The 14,344-nt window shown below is 40.1% G+C and overlaps 1 protein-coding gene across 8 annotated transcripts in view; it reads left to right on the plus strand.

The window, feature by feature from the left end:
• MAP7D2 (MAP7 domain containing 2) overlaps nt 1-14,344 on the plus strand; it is an 83,676-nt gene that overhangs the window by 44,626 nt on the left and 24,706 nt on the right. For 4 of the 8 annotated variants that reach the window (XM_068179907.1, XM_068179909.1, XM_068179910.1 and 1 more), the window contains exons 2-5: nt 2,124-2,201; nt 5,544-5,707; nt 12,638-12,752; nt 13,670-13,768. In XM_068179907.1, coding sequence (XP_068036008.1) covers nt 2,124-2,201; nt 5,544-5,707; nt 12,638-12,752; nt 13,670-13,768 — 456 coding nt within the window. Of the gene's footprint in view, nt 1-2,123; nt 2,202-5,543; nt 5,708-12,188; nt 12,452-12,637; nt 12,753-13,669; nt 13,769-14,344 lie in introns of those variants that run through there. The other 4 variants (XM_068179908.1, XM_068179911.1, XM_068179912.1 and 1 more) reach the window with 2 other exon arrangements.

Raw genomic sequence — 14,344 nt, forward strand, 5'->3', positions numbered from 1 at the left:
TTTTTAGATCCACTTTGACCAGTTGTGTTTGTGAAGCAATCAAAGGAGAGATGAGTTAGCTGTAATTTTATTGATAGGCATAATGGGATGCATTTTTGCTGGCAGTTTTCTGAGATAGTTGCTGTAAGCCAGGAGAGCAATGAGAATCAGTGCAGGATTTTGTGAACATAGTTCATGGACATGAACTCCCTTGCTGTTCCTCTCCATCCCTACATTTATCCCCATTCCAGTTTCTGTACTTTAGGTTCCACCTCTCCACCTGAGTTACATCCTTTGCCACGGAAGACCTTAAGTTGTGCCTCTGCTTGTTTCTTTCCCTTTCTCCAGCCTCATTCCCAAGCTTAGTCTTCCATTTTTGGGCTCTTGATCCATCAGAATTTCACATCCCTCTACTGCTTCTAGCCTGAGTTGTAGTTTTCATGTTTGTTTGACTTTGAGATCACTGAAAAACTTTCCACTGGAGCTGTAAAATACCTATGCTGATTCACCTTCTTGGCTACCTATTTCAGGCCCCTTCAAAGCAGTTACAAACCTTTGCCATGGTTGCTTTACTGAGCTGCCACCTCTTGTCTCCTACTTCCTTGTCAAATCTGAAAATAAATGTCAGCCAAGTGAGCAAACAAGTGGACTGGAATGGAAGTAGGATGAGTCTTTGGTAATAAATAAATATGTATTTGACCCACAAATTTAGTTATAATTAACCAGCTGGGAGTTATAATCACCTTTTTCCAGGGGCCTGGCTGCCTTCAGGTAGTAGCAGTCTGTGTGTGTTGAGAAGGATTAGAGATGGTCTTTGAAGGTGCTGCTTGGGGGAAAAAGCAAGTTGTTATTGTAATGGGAGACAGCTGAGACCCTGCTTTTGTCACTAGGGGCCACTGAGGCTGGCTTTCAGCCTTCTACAGAACTGTGCCTTTTAGAGAAAGGTACTTCCTATGCAAGATCTGTGCTCCCACAGACAGGATAGGATGCCTTTGGAAAGGAACCTGCAAGTGTGACTTTTCAGGAAGGTAGTCGAGGTTACAGTCTATGTAATTTTTCCATTTGTATTTATCTGATAAAAGTAACAAGTGCAGTTCTCAGAGCAAAAGGAAGGGGACTTAATTAGAATTCAGTAACTCAGTAGGGAGCCCAGATAATGACTGCAAATGATGTAAACTGTGCTGTGAGACACCATGCCTGTTTGCACTGCAGCACTGCTTAGACCTCAGGAGATCCTGAGAAGAGAGGGAAGGGAGGGCACTGGAGGCCCTGTCAGCTGTTTTATGAGGATACCATCCCCTGGATGCTCTGTCAAGGCACTCATTGGTGGCCTTATGCCTGCTGTTGCGTAAGGCCCATCTTAGGTCCCTTTGATGCTTGTTCCAGGGCATGCAGGCAGGTGACCCCAGGGCACCTGGTGTGTCAAACTCTGCCTTCCTGCTTCCTTAAATTGGGCTTTTCAGCTGCTCATGCGGTGCAAAGAACTGGGGTGTCTGGATCCAGGTACAAAACATCCTTAGGCAATCTCGTCCCAAAAGAGTATCTTACTTTTAGATACCAACTCCAGGAGGAAACAAAGTGTTTCCTGCCTGGGAAAGAGGGCAGTAGGGCTGCTGCTTCTGTAGCCTCATCCAGCAGTAATTGCTGGTTGTTGAAATGTTGAGCAAGCAAAGAAACTGGGGGTGCTGTGGTCAGCCATAAATATAAAGGCTGGGACTCCGTGTAGCTGCTTACTGCTTTTCTGAGCTACCTTTTTATATCTAGCCAAAAAATTTAAAATGAGCTTATTAACAAAGATAAATGCATGTTAATTGCATCCTTACCATTTTTCCCAAGGAAGTTTCAGGTTTTGAAACACGCACTAACAGCATGCTTGTTTGCTCTGAGAAGAGGAGTCAGGCATTTCCACTGAGGGGCCGTGCTTGGAGTTCAGCAGTGGGTGGGAGACTGTGCTCAAGAGGTACCTGAGTCCCAGCTCGTTAACCCACCCGCACACAAGAGCAAAATTGGTTTTGTTACTGGAGTTGTTAAATGCACTAGTTATGATTTCTTTTTGATAGATTCTTTTAATTTCTTTTGGATCCTTTTTTAGTTTTGTTTAACAGCTTTTTAAGGCTTTTTTTTTTCCCTCCCTCTGTCTTCAGCTATTGATGGATTTCTAAAAACTGATGAAAGACAAAGACTGGCAAAGGAAAGAAGAGAGGAAAGGGAGAAATACCTTGGTAAGTTGGCAGGAGGTGTATCTATTATTTATATATATATGTTTTAATAGGCTTAACTAACAAACATAGCATTTTTCTGTTTTCAATTTTAATCTGCTTGGTTTTAGCCATATTAAAATATATAATAGAGTTGTTAAGTACAGCATTAAAGTGTGAACTTTTCTGTAAGTTGTAAAATGGTTAATCTTTCAGGAGAATGATAAAAAACATTCTTCAGTTCCTGAATAACTTAAGCAATGATTTCACATTTTGTTTAAAACAATCTGTTATTTTTAATCTATTAATATGACCAGGGAGATGTTGAGAGAATTGCAAAATAGATATGTAAAAAGTATAAATATATATTTAAGGTGAGCAGGTATATACACAATTAAAAGATACATATATATGTTTGTGTATACATATATAACACACATAAATGAAATTTCCTGTGATTCCTATATCTCTCTGTGTATATTAAAAAAGTGTGAAACAGTTAACTTCACTTTTCCTCATTGTAATGACAAGAAAGATCAGTAGCACTGTTCCTAGAGATAACCTGACAATACCTAGCAGAAGGAATGGTCAGTGTTTTATTATTGTTTGTAAAATTTAAAATAAGTATATATTTTGAGGAAATGTCAACTAAACAATTATGGGCACCTGTCAAAAGAATCATAGGAAAATACTGTTTTTCTTGCAATAAATAAACAAACTGTTGACCATTTCTTTGCAAAGTCTGGAGCTTGAGACCAGTGACTTGACATTTTTCATTACCATGGGCTTGGTCAGCATGATTCCTTTTGGTAGTTCTGGTGAAAATGTGCTGCTCTTTAGTACTTAACCTTGCCTGAGCTTCTGTCTATCTGGGACTTACTTCTCTTCCAGGTATGCTCAGTGTAGGCCATCTCTTCTTTCCTCCTGATTATCCCTTCTTTTCTGGTTCCCAAGGAAGTGATATGATGATTAGATTGGAAAGGACTTGGAGTAGAAGAGATGAAAAGGAAACAGAAACCTGGACATTTTGGGAGCAGTTGGCCCAGGGGATTTGGAAGGTGGTGTCTGCAATTTTTTCCCAGACATCATATATGGCTCCTGGAAGCATATTTCTTAAGACCATTTCTGTAATGGGGAGCTTTGGGTTTTGGTCACACTTTCATTGTGAGAATTTTCTTTTAGAAGTTCAGAAAAAAGCAGCGTGTTCCCCCAAGGGTCAGATCTTTAAGCAGTCAGCAGGTACTGTATAGCAATAGGAAGTAACTTTTTCACCCAAGCCAAAACTTATTAATCAGTGGTTTAGCATCCCTAAATTAAGCAACAAGAATTGTATGTGTGTCCATGATGACAGAATTGTTTACTTCTCTGTCCAGAATCAGTCCCAGGTTTCACCTACTTACTCAGAAGGTAATCTTAGCACAATCTCTGGCCACCTCACTTTATTTTTGGTTTTTATGAACTCCAGCATGCTTTGTCACCTGCTCTACCTGATGTGGCTAGCAGTTGGAACAATTAATGCCTGGTCACTTGTTATCCACTGTCTCTGAGGTAACTTTTTCTGTTGAACTTCATGCATTCAATCCAGGTTCACTGCACCACTGACACTCCCCTCATACTGCCCTGTCTTGAGTGGGGAGGATGAGTGGATTTTCATAGGACAAAAGGGGAAGACAACATCAACTGTATTTCTAACAAGAATAAGCCAGAAAGTGTTCTGGAAAGCAGGCTGGATTTGAGGAAGAAGTATTCTAGAAAGATTCTGTATTCAAGGGAAAGAAATGGAATGTTGGAAAAGGATCTGGGTGTTGGGAAGACTCTGGCTTTCACCCAAGAGAATGAGGATGGAGTGGGGCTACGAGGGACAGAAAGTCACAGCTGTGGTTAAAGAGTCTGGGGACAGGAACTGAGCAGAAAAGGCTGATCTGAGAAGAGGCATTTGGAATGGCTGGGTATTGTAAAATGTAGGTGAACTTAATGGGAAGAATGGTGATGTCTGACTCCAGTTCAGAAGGTTGAATGATTTCTTTATTATAACTATGTTAAAATACATTCATATATTATATAAAGGAAGATACTAAAAACTACATGCTACTTTTTTAAATTACTTTATCTAACTACTACCCAACTTGTGACTTTTTTTCGAGAGTCTAGACACAGGTGGATTTGATTGCCCATCAGGCCCAAACAATTTACTATGATCTAACTAAGTGGTTACTCTAGGTAAACAATTTTCTAAACACATTCTACAAGAGAAAAACAAGGAGCAGAAATAGAAATTGTTTTTTCTTTCATTTCTCTCTGTGCACCTTTATGAAAAATCTCGAGAGAAAGAAATGTATTTACCACAGCTGGGTAAGAGCCTAGGAGCAATTGGAAGATAATATGGGAGAGTTAGAAGGGTGATGGTGTGCTGCACAAGGAAACAGGAACTGAAGAAACACAGGCATAAGTGAGCAGGAAGAAGGACTAGCTCTTGTATAAGCAGTGTTAATTCTGGCTTTCCCTGATTTCAAGTTCTTAGCCTAGCAATATTCTTTGATATTGGCTGTATGTGTGTTGGTATGTGACACTACAGACTTGTGTGTATGTAGGCATGCTTACAGAACTCCTCTTTCCTGCCTTTTTATGGAATACACTTGTGTGGGAAATGGATTTTTCCTCTCAATTCACCACGTTAACTCCTGCTACTTGTTCTCATATGTACACCTGAAACAACAGTCCAGTATGTATTGTTGCAGTCTAAGTTTCTGAAACATCAGGGTAATGTCGCATGAAGATTATTACTCCAGTAGGGATAAACAGCTGGGCAAAATCTCAGTAACAGAAGTATTTTTTTTTTCATGGGAAGAAGGTAAAGATGTAGCACCAAATCATGAGCTGAAAGATGTATTTTCAAGACTTCATAGAAAACATAGAATATGTTGTTTATGTGTGTCTGTTTTAAAGGCAGCTCCGTAACAAGAAGCACAGTTTTAAAGAAGTCCCAAGGGCTTTTGCTTCAACATATACAGCTGATTTCCTTCAAATCTTACTAGGAACAGTATGGCTGAAAAAATAATTTGGCTTTAAGCTTCAGAGGGACTTGAAACATTAAAAAAATGCTAGACTGTTCAGTACACTGCTTTTACATAGTTAAGAGGTACAAACTGGCACCTTGTGTACAGGGGCTTCCCTATTTATTTATTGAGCAAATTGCTTAGATTTACTAATCATTTCTGCACTTCTGTGCACTATATTTTTAATCTCGTAGACTAAAACCCAGTGTACTTGTATTTGTTGTTTTGCACTATTGTTTCATGTAACCAAATAATTTTAAAGTAGAAGAAAATTTTCATGATGTGAAATGCACCTTTTTCTCTGCATAAGCTGCTAGGGAGCAGCAGATACTGGAGAAGGAGAGAAGAGCAAAACTTCAGTATGAAAAGCAAATGGAGGAGCGATGGAGAAGACTGGAGGAGCAGAGGCAGAGAGAGGAGCAGAAGAGAGCAGCTGTTGAAGAAAAGCGGAGACAAAAGCTTAAAGAGGAGGAGGTGAGGTCCGCTGGGAGATGTATGGCAGCACTGAACGTGGCTGAATATTGACATGCATTAAACGATGGGGGGTGGGAGCAGGACTGGAGACATGTGAGCAATTACTGCAGGAGCTGCAAAGCACATCACCAGAGCTGTAAGTAGTCTACCACTGTGAATCAAAAACACTTTCCAAAACAATTTTTCAAAATTTTTGTCTGATCTCCTGGAATAGTCATCTACTACTGCTAACATATCTGGGACTCTGATTGTCAAATATAAAGCACAGCTTTCTGGAAGGAAGTCTTTAAAGATGAGTGTTTCCAAAAAGGGAAAGATTCTTCTTACTGTTCTGTTTACTGTCCATGAAAAAGAAATAATGTGTTCCATTTTTCCTCACTGACAGAAACTCAGAAATTTGTACTTAAAGCACTGAAGAATCTAGGCTGTTTTATCTAGGCTGTTTTTAAATTCTAACATAAAACAGAAACAGATATTTTTAAGCATCTTCATGCCGTTCATCTCTTTTATGCTCCCTGCTGAGATAATTTAAGGTTCTTTTTTTGCTCTAGTGAGTCCAATTTCTGGTACAGCTCTCTTAATGCAGGGTGTGTGTGTGTATATCTCTGCATGACGTTATGTGGAGAACACTAGCACTGCTACCCGCAACTGATAAAGAATTAATGATTTTTGGAAAAGGGGGCAGTGGTTTAAAAAAAAAAAAGAAAAAAAAAGTATTTCCTCAATTCCTAGATAAAATAGCCTTAGAAATCCACAGTTCTTAACCTCCATTTTTCTGCCCCCTGTCCTTTCATCAAAATTACTTTGCAAAGCAAGTAAAACACTTCTGCATGATTTCACGATTTCACAATAGCAAACAGCTGTTCACTGAATTTTTTGTTTGATTTTTCACTTTACTTGAAGAAAAAATTATATCTTGTAATTTGTCATTCAACTTTAACATACTCATTGTGGCTTCTATGTAATTGCAGAGAATTAATTTAAAATATTTTATGTGTTTTGTTTCAAATTCTTTGGAAAAAAAAAATGGGAAAAAGTAGAAACAAAGGGGGTAGGAGGTCCCTGTCTTGAGGTAACAGCATTGAAGTCCTGTGCTCCTTCTCCAGCATTCCCTGCTGTAATAACCTTTTGCAGCTAAGCAAAATCGATTCCCTTTGTGAGGGTTGTAAGGGGAAGGGGCAAGTACAAAAACATCCAAAACCCTGCCCTGAAAGTTTTCAGCAGAACAGGACAGAAATGCAGAGAGGTGTAGGAAGAGCGAGTATCCACCAGCTTTCCCTGCATTCATGGTTTGCCTTTGCTGAAGAAATGAGAGCTGAGTTGTTGGATGTAAAGGGCGGTGTCAGGTCAGACCCAAGGCGTCTGTTTAGCAGGGCCAATCCCATCTCCTGTAGTGGCCTCCTGCACTTCCCCAGAGGTGGGCATGAGAGGCTGAGCACACTGTGATGCTTTTCCCAGCACCAGCAGGCCTGTTCCAGCTCCCCAAGACACTGCACGTGTGAGGGCAGACTTCTGTCATGGCGAGGGAGAGGCTGATTCCCAGTGTTTGGTTGTAATGTGAGTACCACTCTAGCTCTGCTCACCAGGCCAGTCCTTTATGCTTAAAGTGTCCAAAGTGGTTTTTGGAAGCTAAAGCAGGCCTGGGTCTGGATTCATTCCCTTTCCACCCTTCTCCTCCCCTAGGCTGAGGAGCCTAAGAAAAGGCTATGTGGGCAGGAGGACAGGAGAGGATGCTTGCTTGTTTGGGGATGGATTAAACCTGTAGGAGGAAAAAGTCCAGGAGCCTCGAAGGAGAAGAGGGTGCACAGGGGAATAATCTATAGAACAGGGGAGAGTGAGAGAAGAAGGAAAGTGGGAATAGGAGGCATCATCACCTCCTAGCTTCCCTTCATACTTTCTTGTCCCTCATTTCTCAAATTCTGCTTGAATTCTACTAACAGGTCTGCCAGTTTAGCCTCACCTTCCCTGGCCCTTGTTCTTGTGATGAACCCCTCAAACTCTGTGTGCATAATAACAGTGGAGGTCTAAGTAAGGATGGTCATGAACTTGCAGCTCCCTGGGCATTGCGAGTTACTCACTGCTTGTGAGTAATTTTGACCATTTAAGACTGTCTTTACTGGAAAAGCCTTGAACCACCTGGGGTGTCAGGGTGTATGTGCTCCTGCCAGTAAGCCAGTGTGTATTGCGGCATCCTCTCAGTGTTTCTCCTTTTTACACCAGTTAACACTGGCTGGGTACTGGAGTACCCGCTTTGATTGCTCATCAGGTGCCTGAAATGACAAGTAGAGAGATTTTCTTCCATGCTTTCTGCCTTACTGGTTGTTCTTTATAGTTTCCCTGAATTGTTTTTCCTTGTTTTTTAAACACAGCAGAAAGTGGTGCACATTCATGCTAAGAAGAGGTCATGTAAATCTCTCTGTACAAAATATTATTGTTGCATCTGAAAGAGTCTGAAAGGAATAGATCTTAACAAACTGGTGGGGACCTGTTGGCTCGTATATCAGAGTATCCTGTGCTTGACTGGTTTGCTTGCAAAAGACTTCTTAAAGAGGTGGCTAAAATGTGATTTACTTTGCTTAGTTTCCCCCCTCTACAGTGCCAGATAAGGGATGGTGGTTTTAAAGTCTCTCTTGGTAGAAATCAAGGTATTCTGTCAGAGTTCTTTTGGGCAGCTGGAGGTTGTTGCAGAGCACAGTGAAAGCATCAGGTTCTTCAGAAGGAATTGAATAAATAATGCTTAGAAATTATTCTGTCTATACTGACTGCATCTTTCTTATCTACAGAGCTATTCGGTATCACTGCCCTTCCCTTTGTATTACTTTTAAAGCTGTGCATTTCTTTTAGTAAAAGCAGCCTTGAAGAAAGCAGTGTGTTGTTCTACAGAAGTAATTGAAAAGTTTCTTTTAACAGGGATCTGGACAAAAGTAACTTTTTCAGTTAAATTAATTCTTTTTCCTTTCCTGTCTTGAACTTCTATGTAACTTGGAAATACCTTGTAAATAGATGTCTAGCTGTACACAGCTTATTGGGAAGAGATTGTTTTGGTGCATGTGCACTATTTGTTACACTTGTAAAAAGAATGTGTTTAGACACAAAAGAGTGAAAAACTCTCAAGATGTTTTAGCCTAATTACTTCCTGTACTCCACTCCAAAGATGAAGCCAACTGATAATCTCAGGAAACAGTGAGCTACTTGCATGCAGTGCTGTATATAAAGTGAGGAGGAAGAGATGGTTTGGGGCTCTTTCGGATGTTTGTCTTGCAGATAAAAGGAGATTGGTGTAGAATTATTTGCACAAATTATTTTAAGTCACAATACTTGAAACATTATTTTTTACTTGTCACATCTGTGTTATATTTTACAAGAAAAAAGGAAAGAACTTATTTGTGAGAAAACAAGTCATTTGACTGAGTTTTGAGGGGTGGGGTTTTGTTTGCTTTTAATTCAGACAGTACAAGTGCTTATTCTGTTGCTCAGGCTGAGGAAAACTTGCATGAGTAACTGGATTTTGGAAAGTAATGTATATTTTAGATGTTAGCAGCAGATGGCTCTCTCTTGTGATTTTATTCATTCTTAGTCTAACCTACATGCAGTGCTTGTGTGTTATAAGGTTTTTTGTGAAAATTCAGTATATCTGGAGAGCAGACATTGTTTCCTCTATCTGTAGCTGTTACAGTTCCCAAATGAGATCACATGCATAGTCTGATATGTTTCCAAGAAGGTGCGTCACCTATAACATAAACTGGAAGGGTTTTCTGTATTGTTTGCTGATGAAAGAAAGCTTTGGCTTGTGGTTTAGTTTTCATCATGGCACAAATTATTAATGTATGAGTTGTTTGTGCTTATTATTTTCTTTGGCTTTTTAGTTTTGTGCCAACTTAAAATGTTTTTTAATAACTATCCTTTCTTTGTGAAAAGCGGCCTTCATATTGCCCTTTATCTAACCTATATCTGCAGAGGTTTTGTGAGTTTTAATAATTATATTCTGTAGTGCTCTAATGAAAGGCTCTTTGCAAATGAAAATGAATGATCATCTCCAAATAATGTATCTGGAGATTTCAGCCTCAGATTGTAGGTAGCATGGGCTTTCAAACGTGTATGAAATGTCATTTAATTTCTTTAATCTATTTCAGCATGAATTTTATTCTTGAAACAATATTTTGATAGTAGGTGTAAGTGTATTCTGTGGTTTGAAAGCTATAGAATATTGCTTACTCCAAGCATTGTTAAAAAGCCCCAAACAAGACAGCAAACAGAAATAATTGAAACATGACTGCTTTAATCTTATTTTTTTAATCAATGAATAATAATATTCATTAGAAATGGGGAAAAAAAGGTTCTATGTAAGAATATACTTTAATGAGAAAGAAATGGGTGGGTGATTTTCCTTGGTAAAGAGTGTGGGTAGAAAGATAGATTGGGGCAAGTTGCATAGTAGAAGAAAGTGGTGAAAAGAGGCACACTGCAGGGAGGAGCTGGTGATGAAATATGTGAGGTTTGGAAAGACTAACAAAAGGGGCTCAAACAGAATTAAGTTAGAGAAGTGGGGAGCTAAAAGTAAAAAAGCACAAACTTGTAATGCAAAGCTTGCACACCCAGGATTTAAATATGAAACTTGTATCATCAAGTAGTAAGAAAAGAGGGAAAGACTGTAGCAAACTAAAGCAGAGAGGACTGACTGCAGATTCCAGAGAGTGGAAAAAGATAGTTTCTTTTTCACAGGCAGGATGTGTGTAAGAATGGGGTGTTCGGGGCTGTGGGGGGGTTTCTGTGCTCTTGCAGAAGAGGCTGTGCTTGAGCCTTGTGATGCTTCCTTCTTTTGCTCTGTAGGGAGAAGGGAAGAGGCAGAGCTCTCATTTTCATGCCTGCCTGGACACTGATGGCACTGAGTAGACAGAGGAGGGGGATGAAGGGGGGGAGGGGGCAGGGAAGCAGCTGCCTGCTCTCAGTGGTCTTTGAATGATGTTACCTGATAGACCGTGAGCTCACAACACGGCTGAAAGATCATCTTCCTGGAGACAGCAGCAGAAATTGTAACAGCAGGGTGGGTCACCTGGCCAAAAGGTAACAGGGACAGGAGAGCTGGGAATGATAGAGGGTGCAAGAATTTCCTTTTTTCACTCTTTGTATAGAGGGTGACAGAATATTTTATAGCACAAGTGATTTGTAATAAAATTAGAAGAGAACTTAAAGATTAAAAGGTAGTGGCTTGCTGTCAATACTGATGGATAACTGGTAGCATGGTTGGATGAGGTGGAAAAAATGAGCTCAGAAACTGAAAGTTATGGTAGTAGAAGAGATTCTTCAAAGATGTGGAAGAGGCTAAAGTATATTGTAGATAACCAGAAGATGGTGAGGGGACATCTGGCAATGTCCAGGGGTCAGAAAAAAAAGTCAGTGACCAGGGTCAGAAACCCGGGAAGGTAAGACAAAGTTTACAGGTACATGTACAAAAGTATGGAGATTACTGGATGTTAGGGTCTGATGTGCTGAAGGAGCTCCATCAGAGACAACTGTCTCACCACCAGTACAGAGCTTGAAGGAGACACCCTTAATCAAGACTGAAATTTTTGGTAAAATAGCTCAGGAAAGCCAGACCAAAGGCATTAATCAGTGAGAGAAAGTAATCTGGCCAAGAGATGTATGAAGGGTTTTCCACACAATTTATCTGAGCTGCCAAAATATATTGGAGATAGAGCAGGGGATTGATAAAAATCAAAATGGTTATGATGTAATCACAGAAGCCTGCAGGATCCAGTTTGAAGTGGATAAGAGTAGGAGTTATATACTAGGCCAAAAGGACATAGCAAAGTTAATAAGGAATAACACCAAACATACTAATAGGATCAAAGGGCTAAAACTCCCTGGGGCAGGAGCTGGAGGCAGCAAGAGCAGACTTATCTTTCACAGTAGGGGTTGGGCTGCTGAAATGTGAGGGTGAGGAGGTTGCCAGATGCCAATGAGGTACTGGGAGAAGGAAAGGAAGAGGCTGTTAGATGATGGAATTGTGGGCGGGGAAGAACCACATTTTATCTGCTTGAAAGGAGGAAAAGAAAAAGTGCAGGGATCATTGCCACAGCAATAAATCACTGAGAAACTAGCAGAGGGAGGAGGTGGGAATGAAACTCAGTGAAGGTCTTTGAGAGTCAAGAGGTGATGGAGAGGAAATTAAGTGGCCAAACTTAGCTGTAAGTTAAAGGTAGAGCAAGATTTGGGGAGATAAAAAATAAATTTTATTCTTCTCCCTGTGAAGATCCTAACTCATAGAGAAGAACATGGGGATGACAGGGAGAAAAAAAGTAAATCTTGGAGCAGTATGAGGTAGGCATGCACTAAAATAAATATACAGAGAAGAAAAAAAAATCAGAAGGTCTTAAAGGCCTAGACTTAAGGAACATAAAAGAAGAAATGAGGGAGTTTTGGTTAAAATAAATAAATAAGTAGGGCATCCTGCAAAGTAACCTACTTTGGGTTTGAAGCGATCATTTATGTGACTAGGTGGAGCCACTGGCATTGCAGCAATTTAACTGTGCTCAGAAAGGGATGGGAAAAAATTCTGATGTCTGCATAGACAAGAAGGAGTTAATGCTTGTCGTGCATTATTCTCATACAAATTAAGTCCAGAGCACAGCAGCAGCCTCACCAGCAGGAGCAGATGCTAGGCAGTGATGCAACCTGTGTTATTTACTTAGGCCTCTGTAGTGACCTCAGTGGCTTGCAGACAAAGGATACTTGTATCTGGAGGTAGGTAGCATGCTGATACCTTCTTTATTCAATTCTTTTTCTTTTATTGTGAGCAAGCTCCTGTAAGCATCTTGTGTGGAGCAACAGGGGGACTGTGTATTTTTAGCCTGGTTTCAGAAGGCGGCGGAAGGAAGACCCCAAAGAACTGATTGGGATTTGTGTCTGGGTTTGTACCAAAATTACCAGGAACGTTTAGAAGCCATGATGCGCCGGTCCCTCGAACGCAGCCAGCAGCTGGAACAGAAGCAGAAGCGATGGTCGTGGGGAGGAGCACTGGCTGCAGGCTCAGGAGGCAGAGATGGTAAGTGAAACAGGCTGCCTGCATTGCAGATCTGGAAGTGCAAAATGCATGAGATTGTGGAGACAGTAAGTATGATGGGTTTGTAGTCAGGGTGGTACCACAGCCTGCCTTGGGGCGTGAATAAGTGCTTTGTAATTGCTTGCTGGGCTTCCTCTCCCTAATACCTTCTGTGGAGACAGGTTTCTCTGAACTTTAGGAATGCAGATCATTTTAATAGAGTAACCAGAATCAGTTTGGGGGATGCTAAATGCTAAAATTAAAATTGAGGCACTGTCTCCCTTAATAGCTTCTTCCACATTGTCTTCCCATGCACACAGTTAGCAAATTTAATATTCACCAAAGGAATGAGTGCTGTCTAAGGCTTGAAAAAGATGTTCTGTTTTTGTTTGGTACTTCTGAAAACCTGATGGGAATTTCTAGATGACTATGCAGCATGTGCAGTTTAAAATAGTTTGGGTTTTTTCCCCATGTACATTCTGTTACTGCTATTTTTGCTTTGGCTTCAGAGGAAATTCTTTTTATTACATAATGAGTCATGTGCTGCTTTTATATTTCAGAAAGGTGCATGTTTTCTCTTTTAAATCATATAATTTAGTTGAATTTGTCAGGTTTGAATAAACTGATGTTATAGGGAAAAACAACCATGTTTGGGTGTTGATGAAATATAACAATCACTCTCTTTTAAACAGTGTGTAAGTATACTTAACTTTAAAAAGACAAACCGTTTCATGTCATAGTTTTCATGATACTTCATTTTAAAAGCCAGGAAATTATATATATAATAATGAAAGAAGTCTCTTATACTTTGAGAAAGAAAGCAGTTTTCTTTGTGATGCAGTTTGTGCTTAATTCCAGCTCCCCTAACTTATTCAGTAATTTCTTTCACCTCTTTTTGCTCTGATTTCTCTGCTGTGTAGGTGAATCAGAAAATACCCCACCCCCTGTTCTAGGTTTAGCTGCCAACACCCTTCCTCCAGACCCTGTGACCTCCACTGCTCCTGCTGATTCCTTCAATGGTATTTCAGAGAATCACAGTACCATCGTGTCTCGTTTATAACTGTTCTAATCACTGTAATCCATCCACTGATTTTGTTCTTCTTAACCACTGTTTTCTGATCATTTCAGTCTGGTACTCTGTGGCATTACCCTTAGTGATGTAGACCAGTGTCTTTTAATTTCCTTTTAATTTTGCCGTGGTGGAGCAGTGCATGCCTCACGTTCCAGCAGAGTAGAGGCATTTCATGGTTTTCTCAGTAACTGTAGACTTCTCCTGCTCAGATTCTCATCTTTGTTAATTCTGAGGGTGCTCTGTGTGTGTGTGTGTGTAATTACACATATTTGATAGTTCTAATGGATGTGCACAGGTGCTGTTGAGAAAAATTTCAGTTGCACAGTAAGAAAATGTGTTATGAAGACCATAAAAACAGCCCTCCTTTTCCATCTCAAGGGCCTTCTCCTGCAATATTTTGAAAACAAGCAAATTTGATGCAAACAGCCATGTTATGTTTTCAGCTTCCTAGAACTAATTTTGACCAAGCTGGTATTTGTAACAAACTCAAATGGTTGACTTTGTTTAAGCAACCATGTTTTAA

The sequence above is a fragment of the Anomalospiza imberbis genome, chromosome 2, assembly GCF_031753505.1.
Source record: "Anomalospiza imberbis isolate Cuckoo-Finch-1a 21T00152 chromosome 2, ASM3175350v1, whole genome shotgun sequence".
Lineage (NCBI taxonomy): Eukaryota > Metazoa > Chordata > Aves > Passeriformes > Viduidae > Anomalospiza > Anomalospiza imberbis.